The 17,322-nt window shown below is 42.5% G+C and overlaps 2 protein-coding genes across 2 annotated transcripts; both read right to left on the bottom strand.

Moving 5' to 3' along the window:
- Positions 1–71: 71 nt before the first annotated feature.
- On the bottom strand, positions 72–7,876 carry scarf1 (scavenger receptor class F, member 1). The gene is made up of 11 exons (XM_046388925.1): positions 6,987–7,876; positions 6,655–6,716; positions 6,435–6,536; positions 5,414–5,954; positions 5,103–5,321; positions 4,220–4,348; positions 3,801–3,907; positions 3,590–3,701; positions 3,055–3,179; positions 2,602–2,739; positions 72–2,474 (listed from the first exon to the last, which is right to left on the bottom strand). The coding sequence occupies exons 1-11, from the start codon at positions 7,085–7,087 to the stop codon at positions 1,357–1,359; spliced, it is 2,754 nt and encodes a 917-aa protein (XP_046244881.1). The 5' UTR covers positions 7,088–7,876; the 3' UTR covers positions 72–1,356.
- An 847-nt stretch (positions 7,877–8,723) lies between these two features.
- Positions 8,724–17,239, bottom strand: LOC124059144 (Rab interacting lysosomal protein). The gene is made up of 8 exons (XM_046388928.1): positions 16,451–17,239; positions 15,008–15,131; positions 13,078–13,199; positions 11,965–12,153; positions 11,099–11,268; positions 10,748–10,873; positions 10,562–10,651; positions 8,724–9,307 (listed from the first exon to the last, which is right to left on the bottom strand). The coding sequence occupies exons 1-8, from the start codon at positions 16,787–16,789 to the stop codon at positions 9,181–9,183; spliced, it is 1,287 nt and encodes a 428-aa protein (XP_046244884.1). The 5' UTR covers positions 16,790–17,239; the 3' UTR covers positions 8,724–9,180.
- Between the last annotated feature and the right edge of the window lie 83 nt (positions 17,240–17,322).

Below are 17,322 nucleotides of genomic sequence, written 5' to 3' on the forward strand. Positions count from 1 at the left end.
TTTATATTTTTCTTCTCTACTTATTGTACTTGTTTACTCCACTACATGTATCCGAAAACTTCAGTTACTGCTTACTTTATGATTTTAAACACAATGCATATGGTCAACTTATAAACTATGATGCATTGTTAGAGTAAATGTAATACAAAAACATTTACACCATGAGTGTGCTTAATTTGTAATTTTGTTGGTAATACACTTATACTGATTTTGAAAGCTGGACTTTTGAGTATGTTTTGTTAGTTTTGCTTAAAACACACTGCATTGCATGCCTTCAGACCCACAGACAATAATTCAGTGATGTTATCTAAATCACGTATCTACACATTTCAAATAGTTTATTTTCATTATTAACATTGTGAACATGTATACACAGTGAATCACCCATGACGTAATCTTATAATCTTAACATACAGTCACACAGATTTTTCCTTGAGTAATGAAAAGAAAAATCCCTAAATTGTAGTAACGTGGGTTTTACCCAACAGCAGCATTATGTGACTTTCACAGCAGAGGTCAGAAGGCAGTGACAGGCGAGTTCACGCCCCAAGGCTGTAAAAACATTCTTACAGCCTGAGTTTTATAACATTTACTGACTGGTTTCAGAGGGCAAAGTGGAATTACAATACCAACAAAGCAATTTACCTTGACTTTTAGCAGCTTTTGACAAATGCCTGGAGGATGTACTGCGTAGAGATTCACAGTGTGTCATACATGATTGCATATTCACAACTGTCTGTTCTTACTTGTATTTCCATCCACAGTAAATAAAAACATCTTATTCTCATGCTTAAAATCCGTTTTTGCTTGAATTTAGAGCAAACTTCACGGTGACATACTGTGATATTTTTGTTATGGTTTCCTCTTGTCTTCTTGGAACAACCCAAATGTTCCTGTCTTCATGTCCCTTTATCTCCTGAGTCAAGGTACAGGTATTACAGTACTTGTCAGTTAATACAACATACATCACTGAAGCAAATAAAAACAATTATTGCTCAATAGTCTGAATATTCATGCTCATAAAAAACATGTAACAGGTGGTATTGTTAGGAGAAAATACCCAAATATTACACTTGGTATTCTGTAGTGTTTTTTTTTTCTTTCAGTATTTTCATTTATTTTTCAACCTAAAATATACATTTCGTCTACATAAGGTAGAATTTAGGCTAAAAGTTCAGATATTTCACACATGCTGCATACATGTGCACAAAACTGTGTGTAACAAATAACATAATTCAAGAATCACAGACCTGTTATTTACTCACATTTAGAGATTTTAGTGTCAAAGTTTTTCCCTTTGTGCCTGTAACCAGTTGTGTTTGGATCAGACCTGCTGATACATTCCTCTCTCAGAGATTATGAGTGTTTAATCATGATGTTTTCATAGCAGGGCTCTGCACCCTCATTGGCGATGACCTCAGTGAGACTCGCAGCATCTCCTGCTGGACCCACAGTCAGGTAGTTGCTCTCAGTTTTTCCCTCGGTGGGGCCATCACCCTGTCCCGTCTCTCCCTCAGCCCTCAGATCTGACCCTGAGTCAGCTGAAGCCCCCTCTGGCACGCTCTGCAAAATAGACGAAAGCGGCCTTTTGGGAGTGCCGCTCTCTAATGAAGGAGTGTCACCAGCACCAGCTGTGTCAGGGGAGTTGAGCGAAGCAAGCTTTCTCCTGATTGGCTTACATATGCCTACCTCCCCTCCAGACGGCCCTCCTTGCTCCCATACACTCACCCGAGCACCAAGCTTCTTCCTGGGTGGTTTGGTCATCCCTTCAGTGGCCTTAGGTTTGGGCCGGCCAGACTCCTGCTCCCTTTGCCTCTGGAGGCTGCCGAGTCGTCGCAGCATGGCCTGAACAGGGCCTTCGGAGCTCGACTCAGCCTTTGACATGGGCCTACCTGCCTTACCCACCGTCACGTACACTGTGGTGACCTTATCTGAGACCGCTGCCTGAGCATCATTTGTAGATGTTAGCAGCTGGGTCCCCTTTTGAGCAGCTGTGTTAGACATAGTATGCCTTCGTCCTAATGCCCCAGGGACCTGCAGGGTGGCACGGGACTGGGTTCTGTCTATTTCCTGGTCCCCTACCTCGTAGCTTGATTCCTGATTGTCTGTCGTCTGCACATCCACTTCATCTTCCTTCTCTTCACCCTCAGCTCCATCTTCCTCGCCAGTTCTAGCTGCACCTCCCTGACTTTGGAGGGAAGACAGCATCAAAACCCCCCAGGGTGACTTGGGTTTGTTGCGCAGGTGTCCTTGGAGAGCACCAGGGTCCTGAGCAGAGCCACGCCTCTCCTTGGGGCTGAAGCGAGTTCCCTCGGCAAAGGAAACAGACGGCCGCTTGGACTTGGCGATGCTGGAGGTACGAGGGATGCTGAAGGGAGAGGTGATGTCTTCACTGCTGAAGCCAGTTGGGTCGAGGAACATGTTACACTTTGAGCTCATCTCTTGGAACTCGCCACCCGCCACCGCTTCGATGTCTGCCAAAATGTTAGAGAGGGGAAAGTCGAGTGATATGAGAAGAAATGGAGGGAAAGTCTGCATTGGTGCAGTTCTGCTCGCCTACAAAAGAGGGCAATGTAAAATTTGTTGTATCCCTGCTCTTACCTTCTCTTGGAGGGACACAATAGAGCGCCTCCCCTTCCTCCTCGTCGCTGTCAAAGGACGAACCCTCGGTCACCCAGCCGGAGGAAGGAGGCTCAATGAAGCTGTGGTTGAACGTCAGCTCCGGGTCATGGTGAGATACTGTGTGTAAGTATGAAACAGACAGAACAGAAGATAACAAATGCTCTACTGCACGAAGGGGCAAATATTCCCACATTTGCTTCTGGAAAACCTTCCCAGAAGGGTAGAAGCTGTCAAAGCTGCAAAGCTGCAAAGCTGCCTATGTATTTAGAATGTGATGTCACTAAATCCCCGTTGGTGTAATGGTCAGATGTCCCAGGATTTTTGTCTATATAGTGTATATTAGGAAGAAATTTTGGCTTTGAAGCTGATACATTACAATGTACTGCAGTATTACATAGCATTACACCATAAATACTGTACAGCAGCACTGACCAGTGACACGAGGCAGGCCAGAGGACCAGTTAGAGATACAGGGGAGCGCAGCACCGATATTAGCCAGCACGCTGTAGACATGATACTTCATCCGAACTGACCAGCTTCCATCAGCCAGAGTTGCCCTGGAAGAAAGAAGGTTACAGCTTGTAGCGCTGAATCTCACTAATTCAAATCCTTGATACTGACTTTCCACTACCAGAAATACAATAATCACAATAATTCCACAATTATCACTTTTGTGGAAGAATTATAAAGCTAATACTTTCAGATTGTCAGTTATGCTTCATAAATACAGATTCAATTCAGTTTATTTTGTGCCAAATTAAAACAAAGTTGTCTTGTGACTCTTTCCAATTAGAGCAGGTCCAGACCAAACTTTTAAAATCTGTACAAGTTCACTGTAAACTCTCTTTAAATCTCACAAATCATGAATAGTACACAACATATGGCTCTGGTCCAGTTTGAGGTAGTGTTTGAGCTTCCACAGAGTGCTGAGTGGACATGATGTTGACAAAGGAAGTGAGGCACAGACCTGTCCTTGTCATCAACAGGACCTCCTCCGCAGCACAAACAGCAGCAGATCACAGCAAGGAGCAACAGGAGCAAAGGAACCAGAACACCTGCTAGTACAGACCCTCTGACACCTCACACACACACACACACATACATCACGAAGCATGTGAGACCATTCATCTCTACAGCAGCATACACAGATGCATGGATGGATGAATGGATGGACTTACTGCTGGGACAAACACCAGTGACCGGGTTGCACTGGACCCCCTCACCACAGTCACAGATAGAGGAACAGTTGGCACCGTACTGCAGGGCAGGACAGCTGCTGTTACAGCTGGAGGAAAACACGAAATCACATAATTACATCACAGCAGTGAACACAAAATCAGTGACAGTGACAGCTTACTGTAATTACTAATATGTATTTAATAAGTACTACTTTTTTTTTTGCATTTTCTGAAATTGTACACCCGTCTTGAGAACAAATTCACATTTATCTGTTCTTCTTTTCTGACTGTCTGATCACTATTGACTCTGCAGCCATTTTCAGATTGTCACAGTACAACAGGCACGACTTTAAAACAATTAGTGTGTGTGTTTTAGTGTTTTAAGTGAAGCTATAATCACGTTCAAAGGGAAACATCACCTCTCTCCATGAAAGCCTGGCTGACAGACACATCTTCCTGTCACGTGATGGCAGTTACCGTGGAAACAAGAGCCACATAGGAGACTGCAGGAGTCTCCAAACGTCCCGTTAGAGCAGGCGTCCTCACACCTGGCAAGAAAAATAATCCATTAATCCACATCCATTTTCTAATCCAAAACATGAACCCCTCTACATGCTTTAACTATTTAAAACTGATTTTGTCCCTTTCCCTTTAATGTGGATATTTGTCCCATGTATACATCACACCAAAGAGTAAAAGGGCCATGGTATTGGTGTATTAGCACATAAACATTAAATTTACAGCCAACTTTTTCCAAAGCACCATGTAGTATGACAGTCAGAATGCAAGGCTGAAACAGGAGTGGAAGAGAGAGACTCTAACTATCACATGTTCTCAGTAAACAGCTTCACCTACTAATACTTTCATTTTATCGGGTACAACGCAAATAAAACTTTTAAATGCAAGAAAATGTTGGAACTTCCCGTAAACAGCTGTATTCACCAGTAAGGAAGTGTTTTCAGTTCCCTTGTATCACCACAAGCTCAAAATGTACCTTTTTACAGAAGTAACCGTAAAATATGAGAGACTGTCTGCTCTGAAGCAAGTTTCAAATCTCTGCAAATTCATTTTCATGACAAGGTGAAATAAATAGAAGTAAACAGTAGAAAAGTAGATACACACACTAATGGCAGAGGTTTTCGAACTTGGGGTTGTGACACGGTATGACATGACATGAAGATGTGTGAACTCTATAACTGATTGTGTAAAGCATATGGGATTTGTTGATCTAAAACATGAACCCTCCCCCCCAACAGAAATGATCCAGTAAGCTTAACTGTAACTTCAGTACAGCATGCTCACCTGGGTCCAGCCCATCCAGGGTCACACCTCCAACATTTCCCAGTTCTTGGGTCACAGGGTTCATTACTTCTGCAACGTGGGCACTTCTTCTGGCAGCCATCTCCATAATAATCAGATGGGCACGGGCGGTCGCACTGCATGCCGTGCCAGCCGGGCTCACAGGCGTCACAGGCACCATCGGTGGCAGAGCAGAGCTGGTTGCCTTTACAGAAACCACAACTAAGAACAGAAGACAGACAGAGACAGCAGGATAGAGTGAGCAGTAACATGCAGGTGCTTCACCAAAAAAGTGTATCCAGCCCTACACGCACCTTATTTTACAACCGCTGCCATACTTCCCAGCTTCACAGGGCTGGTTGCAGAAGGGACCCTGGTACCCCGGGTGACACAGGCACTGCCCACTGGCCGGGTCACAGCTGCTGTGTGCGAGGTCACAGTTACATCGCCGGTCACAGCTGGGTCCCCACCAGCCTGGGTTGCACTCACACATCCCGGTGCGTGGGTTACACGGCGACAGGTAGCAGTTGCAGCTGGCTGAACATTTCAGTCCCCAGTGGCCCCTGAGGCACTGACACCGGCCTGTTAGCTGGTCGCAGCCAGGGCCCGCAGATAACCCGCTGGTGCACTGGCACGGCTTGGAGCAGGTTGGGGTCCACCAGCCCTCGTCGCAGGTGCAGTTCCCGTGGACGGGATGGCAGTGGCCGTGTCGTGTGCACTTGCAGGTGTTCTGGCACAGTGGACCCCAGCGGTTGGTGATGCAGGTGCACTCACCAGTGACGGGGTGGCAGCGGCCGTTTGGGTAGCACTGACACACCTGCCGACAGTCTGGAGCCCAGAACTCAGGAGGACAGCCTGGTTACAACCAAACAGACACAGAGAAGAAGAAGAAGAAGAAGAAGAAGAATCAGCTTTATTGACAGTATTAAATATTTTTACATGCACACACTGAATTCGTCTTCTGCATTTGACCCATCCTTAGTTGAACACACACATGCAACACCCAGCAAATTACATGCAGTGAAACACACACAGGAGCAGTGGGCAGCATCAAGTGCCCGGGGAACAGTGCCTTGCTCAAGGGAACATCAGCCGGCTAATGGCTAACTGTACAAGAATACAGAGTAAACACTACATAACGTGCTAGTTAGTCTGCAGAATGAGTACCTTTGATTTTAGGATTTTAAATGCTGCGCTTCTGCTTGGATTTGCATATTTATACGAATGTTCACGCTGGCTGTTAAACAGGTCACATGCCATTTATGAGAAACATTTATGAGTTTATGATGTTTTGCAAAAAAACAAACTACATAGCTCCTTCTGGTGATAACTTACGTGTTTTACAGTGAGCGCCGTAGTAGCCAGCTGGGCAGCGACACACTCCAGGATACACACAGATCTCATCCTTAAGGCAGGCCTGCTCACCCTCACACACAGCTGCACGCACACACACATACACACACACCAGTGAGAAAACCAGGAAACCAAAGCTAATGTGGAGGCAGTGAAAGCTAAATTCCTTCAGATTGCTATCCATTACAATAGTTACACTCACGTATGGTGCATTCTGTTCCCTCTTGACGCCATCCTGTGCAACAGACTAGGGCGGAGGGGTCCCTGAATGTACAGAATATTAGCAAGTTTGAAACTTGGCAAATAAAACCAGAAGATATCAAGATATCTGACCAGAAAATATCAAATACAAATACTAGCTATAAGCTAGGAAAATAATTAAAAGGAAACAATAATATATATATTTTTTCTTTTTTTAATAACAATATTTTTTGGTCACAAGCTTCTGTCACTGGTTTCTGCTGTCATGACTTGACAGTAAAACAGTAAAACAATAATTTTTAGGGTGTGAGCGAAGGTAAAGTTCAAGTGTACCTGATACTGGGGCAGACGTTCTTCCCAGCAGGATCCAGCGTGTGTGAGGAGGACAACGGGCAGCAGAACAGAGCACTCAGAGCTCCGAGGAGAAGATTCATCTCCACACAAAGTGCGAAAACCAAAACCGAGGACTAAATATCTTTCCGTATCACGTCCAGTCTGTTCCTGACTCCTTTCTTTCTTCCCAACGTGTTCTTCTTCCCAGTCAGAGGGAGCACAAGGAGAGGCAGTACGTCTCTCTTTCCGTCTACCCTCGACCCTTCCCTCCTTCCCCTGCTCTCTCTCTCTCTCTCTTTCTCTGCTGTGAGTCGTCTTGTGGTTCCAGCCAGAGGGGTCGAAGCCCCTGGGTTTCCGCTCCTCATTTCCTGGGGAAGTCAGAGCCACTTCCTTCTATTCAGCCAGACACAGAGCTTTTTAAAGATGGTCGAACACCAACAGGCAAAACTCGCCGCACACACTGGTGGGCCGCAAACACACACACCCATGATATTCACCTTTTTCCCAGAATCTGCTGTTGACAGTCTTCCAGGACATGATGAAGAACGCCTTCTCACTCCTTATAAGCGTTCAGTACAAAGATGATGACGTAATGACTTTGAGCTCCTGTAAAAGGTTTGGTTTTATTCAACAAAAGCAACACTTGCTGCACAACAGAATGTTTGAATTGAGTATTGTGGGAGGAAAAAATGCACTGAGAACACTGCGATTTTCATTACAGTTTTGTTTAATAGATTTTATATCTATATACCCGAAAATACACACTTTGAGTTGTTTTTTTTTTAATCACACTGCATCATTTAAATCCACTCACATCACAGCTGACTTAAATTTGACTTCTTAGATCGATTGCTGTTTTCGGCAGCAACACCTTTCCGTTGAAAAAATGCTTAGAAAGATAAATCGCAAATATGCTACAGTATTTTACGAAAACATGATGTGATTTGAAGGGCATACACAATCACTCGACAAATACAACACCGCTGCTCTGTCTGACTACTGCTGTATGGTTAGACATTTTGAGGTTACTTTACTTTGGAGGTTACTTTACTTACTAAGGTTACTTTATGGTAACGTGTCAACTGAGAATTGTGGGAGCTAAGACAAGGACATGAGTAGCTTCATTTTAAAATAAAGTAACCAGTCTGCAAACCAGCCAGATGACATGTGCTTACATGCATATTTGTTATACTCAATTTATTTATCATCATTATATCATTTATTTTGTACCATAAACATGTGAATGTGAGCTGGTATGACAATAAAGTTCCTTGAATCCTTGAATCCTTATGGCACCAACATCACATATACACCAACCAAGGGCTTTGGCTCTGTGCAGTGACTTAAAAAAAGATAATTACTAGAATACCAATAGAAGATGAGAGGTAAATTAAGGCTTAAGAGATTAAAATGCACTCACTCACTGCTGGGAGAGAAAAGTAACATGGCTACGCCTTTCTTTTTTTCTACCTGTCCCTAAAAGTGCTTCAAATCGATACATGATGAGTATACACATGGCTTAAAAATTCCTCAAATGAGATAAAAGTTACCCAATAAATTTGAGGTAAAATTTGAAATATTAGTTATAACATTAACTAAAGCGCAGTTGTGGAACACACACTGTGATCACACTGTTTTCCATATCATTAGGGGGCAGAGTTTCATTTCAGAAAATATGCATTTGTAATGTCTTTGGTTTTTGTTAAAAAGGTCTGAGGTTGTACGTAAATATCTACATGTAAGAACACATTTTTCTTTTTTTAATCACAACAAAAACTTTCTCTACCATTAAGAATAACATGATTGTTGGATTAATACTTCAATTATACAAAATACAATGTATCTTTACTGTGGCGTGGTGAAAAATATAACTCTTAATACTGTGGTACACTGTACCATATATACTGTAGTACTACATATGTACTTACTTATACATACTATGGAAAAATAATGGTATTTGGGGCAAGAGTGAAAATCAAAAAAGAGAAATGAAAGCTGAAAAGGAAACTCTCTCGCACTCATGTAGTGCTTCTGTGTTGAACACACTGGAGAAGCGTTAAAATGCCCTCGTAAGCTTCTTCCTGAGCCTCAGCCATAGGGAGGGAGAAGCTGTGTTGTGACTGAGACCAGATGGGGGTCTGTTTCAGATCAATCGGAGCCAAAATTGTAGAAAACTCTGTAGTCAGTACCAGGCTCAGGAAGTCGGTCGCTGCTCCGTCTCATCGGTGGCCTCTGAGTCCCCGATGATCTCCCAGCTGGAGGCGGAGTTGCTCATGTGGGTGGGGCTCCGGCCGCTGCCCGACCTCGTCAGGAAACCAAAGCTGCAGACGACAGAGTAGAAAAGACAGGCCTGAGGTCAGATCTGTAGCCAGGGATTACAGCTAAATATAGCAAGGGATGGATGAAGATCTCAGGACAGTGACAGCGTCAGCGGGGAGAGACAACTGCTTTGGTTCAGGGATGTCAGCTGTGTTTCTGATTTGGCTTTTACAACAGCAGTGGCTTTGGGCCATTTGTATTGCTCTTGCTTTGCATTTAGTGAGCATTGAAGTGCTACAGCTGTTACAGCTTAATGGATCACTCTTCATAAATACTCTCTACTAAACAATATTGTTGTATACTTCAGATTTTATTTCAATTAATCTGTAGCAGAAATTGCAATGCAAAATGCGAAACAGACATATTAGACTGGATGTCTAATAAATGGAAAAAGACCCATGACACATCTTAACCCAGCTGTACTTTGAGTCCTGACCAGGCGAGAGTTATTAAACACATTCTTCACTTAATCAAATTCTCAGTCACGATGCTTTCCCACACTAAAACACACTTCCCCAAAGTTACTGATTTCCGTCCCTGCAGGCTCCTGAGGATCCCTACGCTTCATTAAATGAAATTTGACAACCTTTGCTCAACATGCACGTTTCCAGGAAGACAGACTTACTTTAAGGGTAAAAACATGAAAAGTAGTAACAAGCACACTTGATTTGCTGAATTAGTACTAGGAAAATGAATTCTCCGTTGTCTTTTAGTGAAAACATATTGCTAAAACTGCTAAGAAATAAAAGAGACTGTGGGAATTTAGATTAAAACTCCCGAGTGAAGCAACATGCTACAAATGCTAAATCATCACGGTTTACATCCGTCTCAGGATTTCTGTCACGAGCCTGTCTGACAGTTCTCGTTCTCCCTCCCAGGCTTCAAGCAAATGCCATTATAATAATCCTGAGTTTGCCTGTCAGGAAAATCCTCTGTAATATCAGTGTGATTGCTGTATCATTAGTGCACAGCTACTGGCAAAATAAAGCATATACACTGGCCTATCACAGATGAGCTCTTCTTTTTATCGGGTCCCTTCAGCCATTTGTCCAAAATGTATTCAACGCTGTAAAGCAATGCACGCGATGACGTTAACAGCTATGATCTTAAACTAAAAGCAGTGACAGAAGCTGAAACAGAAATCACTGTAACTGTAAAAAAAAAAATAAAATAAAAATCTCAGCAATTCTAGCAGATGAGGACATCATCTCTGGCTTTCTGTTGTGCTTTCCAGTGTGGGCTGAAACTGTACTCACAGGTTTCGAATGCGTGACTCAGCTGGTTTGTCAGCGTCTGGACCATCAACTTCTGTCTGCCCAAGTGGGGAACTCCTCTCCTCCTCATCACTGGAGAGAAAACAAAGGAAAAAAAATGTTCTCTTCTGAACATATTTCTACACAGGCCCATTATTTCTGGATATGACGGATGTGTGCGAAAGACACCTGCTGCTGCATTGGTTCACAGGAATCCCCAGCATCTTTGCCTTAATGAGCTTTCTTCTTTTTTTGATGGCAGAGCGGACGGCTTCTAATAGGAAACCCGGGCACCTCTCCTCGTTAAGGATCTCCCTGCAGAGACACAAATGTTTTCATCTACGAACAAAAGTGTGCCAACAGTACAAAACCACATCGCCCACATGCTTGACAGTCAACTTAATTGCATTTAAATTTAACTTGTTAAGCTTGACACTTCCTAAAATGTGACACTTCAGAACTTTTTCTCAGAAGGATAGCAAAACGAGACATGTCCTCTCTTGCTCTCTCTCTCACACACACACACACACACACACACACCTCTGATAGTAGCTGAGCTCCTCCTGCACCAGGAACAGGTTGGTTTTGAGCTCGTTCCTCTCGAAAATGATGTCACGCACCTCCTTCTTGGTGAAGCACGGCTGATCAGGATCTTTCTGGTCAACCGTCGACTTTTTCTTTGACTCACGAGCTGTTTGACTTGGACTGGACTGATGGGAGAACAGAAGTTGCACAATGTGTGAAAGCAAATATTATTTTTATTACTACTATTATATTCTTTTCTTGTACAAGAAACAAGGAAACATACATCAAGGTTGGGTGATAACAAAAATCATGATCTATTTAATCGCAATCATAATCCACAATCTGAACTGCACAATTTTTTTCTCATCCATTTGGCCCCATGGATCACTCTATTACTGTAATTTCCAGACTATTGAGTGCATCTGAATATAAGCTGCACCCACTAAATTTAAAAAGAAAAAAAAACTTTTACATACAGAGGCTGCAATTGTCTATAAGCCGCAGGTGTAAACGCTGTCAGTCTCTCTTTTGTTGTCGCTCTCAATGTCACTTTCGTCTTGAGGCAAAATCCATAAATAACCCTCATCACTGTTTAAGCTGCAGGGTTCAAAGCGTGTGAAAAAAGTAGCGGCTTATAGTCCGGAAATTACGGTAGTCTATTGGTAACGCTGATCAGCTAGTCAGTGAGGTTATGTGAAGTTTGGAAACGTAAGTAAGAGAACATTAAACATTCACCTGGAAAATAGATTGTGGATTCCTTCAAACTCAAACTTGAAATAATCAAAAAATCTAAAATCTCTAAAATCTAACCTCTAGAATCATCAGATTGCCCAGCCATATATGAAATCTATACATTCATCCTGTGTAAGAGTCCTGCTTACGGGGCTGCTGCTGCTGCTGCTTCTGTCCAGCTGCGCTTGGAGGTTTTCAATCTCTTTGCTCTTCTCCTTCAGGTCGGCCTCCATGTCGGCCTTCCTCTCCACGGCGCTCCTCAGCTGGGCCTGCAGCACATTCTGCTTGTGTCGCAGCTCGCCATTCATCTTCATGAAGCGATCCAACTGCTCCTGAAGCTGCACACACACACACACACACACATATATATATGAACTACTAGCAAGAAGATCAAATAAACAGTTTTAAATACTTTTCCATATTTACTACCAGATATAAATACAGATGAACCAAAAACCAACAGGACAGGGCTCAACCAAACAGACAGTCTATCTGTAGACAGAGTACGGGGAAAATGTCTCCCGGCGTGGGATCTGGACCAAAAGTCTGGGGGAATGAGAGGGCGAGGAATGAAGCCATCCAATGTCAACACAAGTGTGGCATTCATCTGAAGGATGAAAAAAAATTCGAGGCATCCATTTGAGCAAACAGAAACACTATCTCAGTTGACCACAACTTTTTTTTCTCCCCACTCTTTCACTCAAGTCAACTGACTATGAGCAGAAAAGTGATAACACACCCAGTTATGGCTGCTATTGAAATCATGTGGTGCATGTGTCTTGACACACACACAGACACATGCAAACACTCCTACAAAAACACACACACACAGTAGCTGTGGGGGTGAAAACTCTGCCCAGACTTGTTTAAAGTGCAGCTTAATCCTCAACCAGTAACTATGAGGATAATGTCAACACTGTTCCCTTTTTCAAAACACTTCAAGCCCTCCAGTATGTTTACTAGTGTGGATTAAATGACCTCATAACCTCTCTTTAATGCTGCATGTGACACATGACTGTGTAATTATGTGTGTATAAATGTACTATATATACAAATAAAAAACATATAATCCTAAAATGACAGTAACATAAACACTTTTATTTCTGTGTTCCGTGCACACCAGCAAAGATGACAATTTTCTCTCCAGTCTAGAAATCCAGTAGCAAATTAAAAGACGAAACGTTTCTTCTTGGGTTGAGAGCTGTTGCGCATGAATGTGTGACTTTCATGTCAAGTATCAGTGTGCATTTGTGTCTCCTTACCGCCTCCACCTCTTTGGAGATGGTGGATATCTCCTGCACTTTGGCCCTCAGCTCATCTCTCTGCTTGTCCACCACCTCCTTCAGCTTCAGCATTACCTCTCGCTCCTGGCGCTGGACTCGGTCTGCACACACACACACACACAAAGGGTCAGACAAAGAAAAGTGTGCAGTATCTTTCACTTGCTCATTGCGTTTTTTGAACAGCAAAACTTTTCTTTTTTTTGAGATAAAATGCCAGTAAAAAAACAGAATAATCCACAGAGTTGGCAGTGAGAAGTTTTCATGGCAAATATTTCTTCACTAAAAAGTAAAACTTTTCACAATGAGGTCCGTGGATTATTTTGAGTAACTGAGATATTGTGCTTTGAAAGACATTTTATAACATTCCATTGACCTCTATTGTACTGGAGAGGAGAAATAAATCTCTCTCACTATCTCAAAACCTGAACAAATATAACCAAAAGCTATCATACAAATAGATATCATTCATGGCAAGATGTTAACACAAACTGGTAGACCAGCAAAAAATAAGGTGTGTCACTTAAAGCATGTACAGCAGTCACATTCATCATGTAAAATTAATGATCACATTCACCTGCCACTTGGCCTCTTGTCAAATAAATAACAAAATTATTAAGAGGACATGTTTTTCCTGTCAGGACAAGAAAACAGCCGGCAAAACAACTCCACCCTCTGCATGTTGAAATTCATCAGTCAACACAAGATAAAAAGAGTCGTTTCATCATATCTTTACTATTTCACCTTGTCAAAACAATTATTACATAAAACTGATTATGTGGATGGAAATTATTTGTACCAACAAAGCGTCACAGTAACGCACGCTTTTATATTGACTGTCTCTCTAATCTGTTAAAATTCATTAATTTTGTGAAAATAATAATTATAAAATAATTCTGTGATTAAAGCAAAAACCTATTCTGCAATTTTTTCAACACATCAGCTTTATGTTTGCAGGACAGGCGGAGCCTTCATCTGGGTCCAGTCCCACATGTGAGAACTTCTGCTGCTTCAAAAATAACTGCACTCTAAACAGTGCAACAACCAGTTTGACTGCTTTCAGCCTCAGTGCATATGACTGTTAACCTACTGATTTGAATCTGTACAGTAACTGGTGGGGAAGCATTTTTACAGAACGTAACTTTGCATACATTTGTATTCTTGGACTACAGTAGGAAGAAAAGGTTGATTTGCCTACTTAAAAAAGATCTGCTGGCGATGCTGCATAAGTTTTAGCAAAGAGGTGTAAATCCTGCTTGATTGTTTTCTAACATCCACATTTACTGTACTTATTTCATGTTATTTAAAACATATCATAACTCACCTCAAAATCACCAAATGTGTGGGAAACACTTTAGCAATTTACATTGACAGCTCAACTCTGGCAGATGGAAAAAATTCCCATGATTCCCTGTAATTCTGAGAACTCTGATGTGAGTACTAGTATTTCGTAGTAGAACAGTGAAAGGCTGTTTCTGGAATGACTCCTCTGGAACCAGTTTTATGTACTCTTTCCCAATGTAAGTAGTTTGCATATTGATGATGCCATCACACACATCATCATCATCACACGTATAACTAGCTGTGTCAGTCGCATAAAACGGGAGGTCACCTTAAGTCATATCAAAGGTAGATAGAGAAATCTTTAGCCAAATAATCCTTGAAGCCTATGAAGCAAACAAAGTTTTAAAAATCTGTGAGAGGGAGGAGTACCAGAGGGGAAGAGTAAGAGACAAGGTCAAACACACTATATACAGTATTTATATAACCTATAGTATTCATTAATTATTCATTCATCTTTAAAGTTGGCAACGCTGTCTTGAACTGACGTGGGAAGTAATTTAGCAAACAGAGGCAAGATTTCAGCAATCTGTAACATATTTTACATTAACTTCAAAATCCTGAGACGTACCCTCCTGTGCATAGCTACCCTTCAGCCTGCTCTGCAGCTCCTCCCTGTCCTCCTGGAGCTGCTGCACATGGACCTGCAGCTCCTCACACCTCCTTTTCCACTGCTGCTCCTTCTGCTGCAGCTCCTGCTCCAGAGGATGTGAGACAAACCATTAAGACCTCAGAGTCAGGACACAGACCTTCCTGGAGCACGTAAGCGTTTGTCAAAAAAAAAAGGTTGCGTTCAAGTGCGTGTGTGTATGTGCGTCATTTTGTAGTTAAGTCATCGCAGATGTTTTTCTTGAAATGGTGCCTCATTGGAGGACCACACCTCGTCATTTACTTATTAAGCCCTTCAGCCCTACAGTGCACCAATATTATGGATTATAGAGTAAAGGCTTAGACATGCTGATGAATAAACTACCTGAATAGATTTCATATGATGTGCAACAGGCAATAATGTTGGTTAAACACTGCAGAACAAATATTTTGGTAAAACTTTAATGGTGTGATCAAACACACACACACACACACACGTATGCTACAGTGACAGGGGCCCGCTGTTGAAGAACAGTACTCACATCACAGCAGAATTGTACTGTTTGTCTTCTCTATGTACTATTTATGTAGCAGAGCACACAAATATCACATAACACTGAATAATTAATAGCCTTGTGTACATATTAACTTTGATACTTAGTAGTGAATTGCGACTGCTAATATGCCATTTTATATGGCTATAGGCAAACGCCTGTGTGAATTCCCCTGTTGATTAGCTGTCTAGCTTATTTTTAGCTAACTTAGTAGCTAAGGTTGGCTAAAAATTGTGCATTATCCTACCAGAGACAACAAATATCACTGCAGAGATTAACATACAGTTTTTTACGATGATAACCCACACGTTATTGTTAAAAACGTAAATGTAAAGGGTTAAACATCCACACTTGTAACAGTTCAGCTACAACACTGCCAACTGGTATTAGCCAACCACGCCGCGGTTGCCTTAGCGACACAGGCCGGCGGCAGTGCTGGTGTTCGGGTTAGCGCTGGCGGATTGATATCAACTGGCCAGTTAACGGACAGCCAGGACAGGGTAGCTAGATTAGTACGGTTTATATGATAGAGCGACAACAGACAATCAAAAATACACACTTTGTAATAATTCAAGTTTCATGTTGAGTTAAAACGCTCTAAACCAGCCCTCTGTGTCTTTATAGCTGGTTGTATGTGTTTTTGCTACAGACATGTAGTCTCCTTTCGCCTGCCTGTCAACTAGGCGACGCAAAGTTAGATGTTCGTCACGACACACTGAACACAAGGGAAACTGTCGTTCCTGCAGTTTAAATTAGGGGTAAGTACACCATTGTAACGTCGGTATAACAGAAACAGCAAGTAAAAAGCACCGGCGCTGTTAGTTTGTTACTTACAAAATACTGGGAGGATTAAAAACTCCCACGTCTCTCACCCGTATTTCATTTTTATCACTGGCCTCGTCGCTTTCCTTCCCCGCACGTTTCTTCTGCTGTTGCAGCTGTATCGTCTCGAAGGTCTTGAGCAGCTCTTCTTCCCTCAGTTTGTGAGCATGGCTGCTTGAGGCGAAACTCTCCAGCAGCTCCAGCACTTTCACTATTTTCGGCACCAGACCCACGACGCTCTCTTTACCACAGCCATCGATAAGTTTCTCCACCTCGGTGCCAATCTGTTTGGCTATTTCATACACATCATTCACGGTTAGAGCCGAGTGCGTCCTGTTGAAACAGTCCACGGTGTTTTTGGTTTCAGTATATGCTTCGGGTCCCTCCATGTCTACAGTCCATGTAGCTCCCTTCGCATGCTGTCTTATCTGCTATCGAAACCGACAGTGGCTTGTCAGCGCGACCTGACAGCCAGCGGTGAAACAAGATGATTATAAAACTGAAAACAACAGTCTAACGCAGCTATAAAGCACGCACATTGTTGAGCCCACGCTACCGATACGCCTGAACTTGACCCGCTCCTCTTCCAGCAACACGTCATGCATTTTCACGGCGTGGTCATATTAAAACACCCTACGACAAAATGCAAAACAATGTAGTACAAGGGTAGACTGTCCAGACCAGTACCCTGCTGTAGTCTAGTCTACTCGCTGCAGGATCCTCCTACTTTTCTGACCAATGTAATTCGAGTACAGACACGCAGAAACTCGCCTGCCAGGTCAAGCATACTGATGCACGCACCAAAGCGTAAACATTGAATTTCCTTTGGATCTGCAGTCAGAAATGCTGACCCTTAACAGTCCAATAAAATGTCAGCCGCATAATTCAAATGAAAGCAGTTATAGGAGTAAGAGAAGTAACG

This window comes from Scatophagus argus, chromosome 5 (assembly GCF_020382885.2).
Source record: "Scatophagus argus isolate fScaArg1 chromosome 5, fScaArg1.pri, whole genome shotgun sequence".
Lineage (NCBI taxonomy): Eukaryota > Metazoa > Chordata > Actinopteri > Scatophagidae > Scatophagus > Scatophagus argus.

Coding starts and splice junctions, on each gene's coding strand:
- scarf1 (XM_046388925.1), bottom strand. CDS start 7,087: ATGAATCTTCTCCTCGGAGCTCTGAGTGCTCTGTTCTGCTGCCCGTTG. Junction 3,180..3,589: donor CCTGTTGATGACAAGGACAG/GTCTGTGCCTCA, acceptor TCTTTCTTCCAG/GGCAACTCTGGCTGATGGAA. Junction 2,740..3,054: donor TGGCCTGCCTCGTGTCACTG/GTCAGTGCTGCT, acceptor ACTTACACACAG/TATCTCACCATGACCCGGAG.
- LOC124059144 (XM_046388928.1), bottom strand. CDS start 16,789: ATGGAGGGACCCGAAGCATATACTGAAACCAAAAACACCGTGGACTGT. Junction 12,154..13,077: donor TCTCCAAAGAGGTGGAGGCG/GTAAGGAGACAC, acceptor GTGTGTGTGCAG/CTTCAGGAGCAGTTGGATCG. Junction 10,652..10,747: donor GTGAACCAATGCAGCAGCAG/GTGTCTTTCGCA, acceptor TTTTCTCTCCAG/TGATGAGGAGGAGAGGAGTT.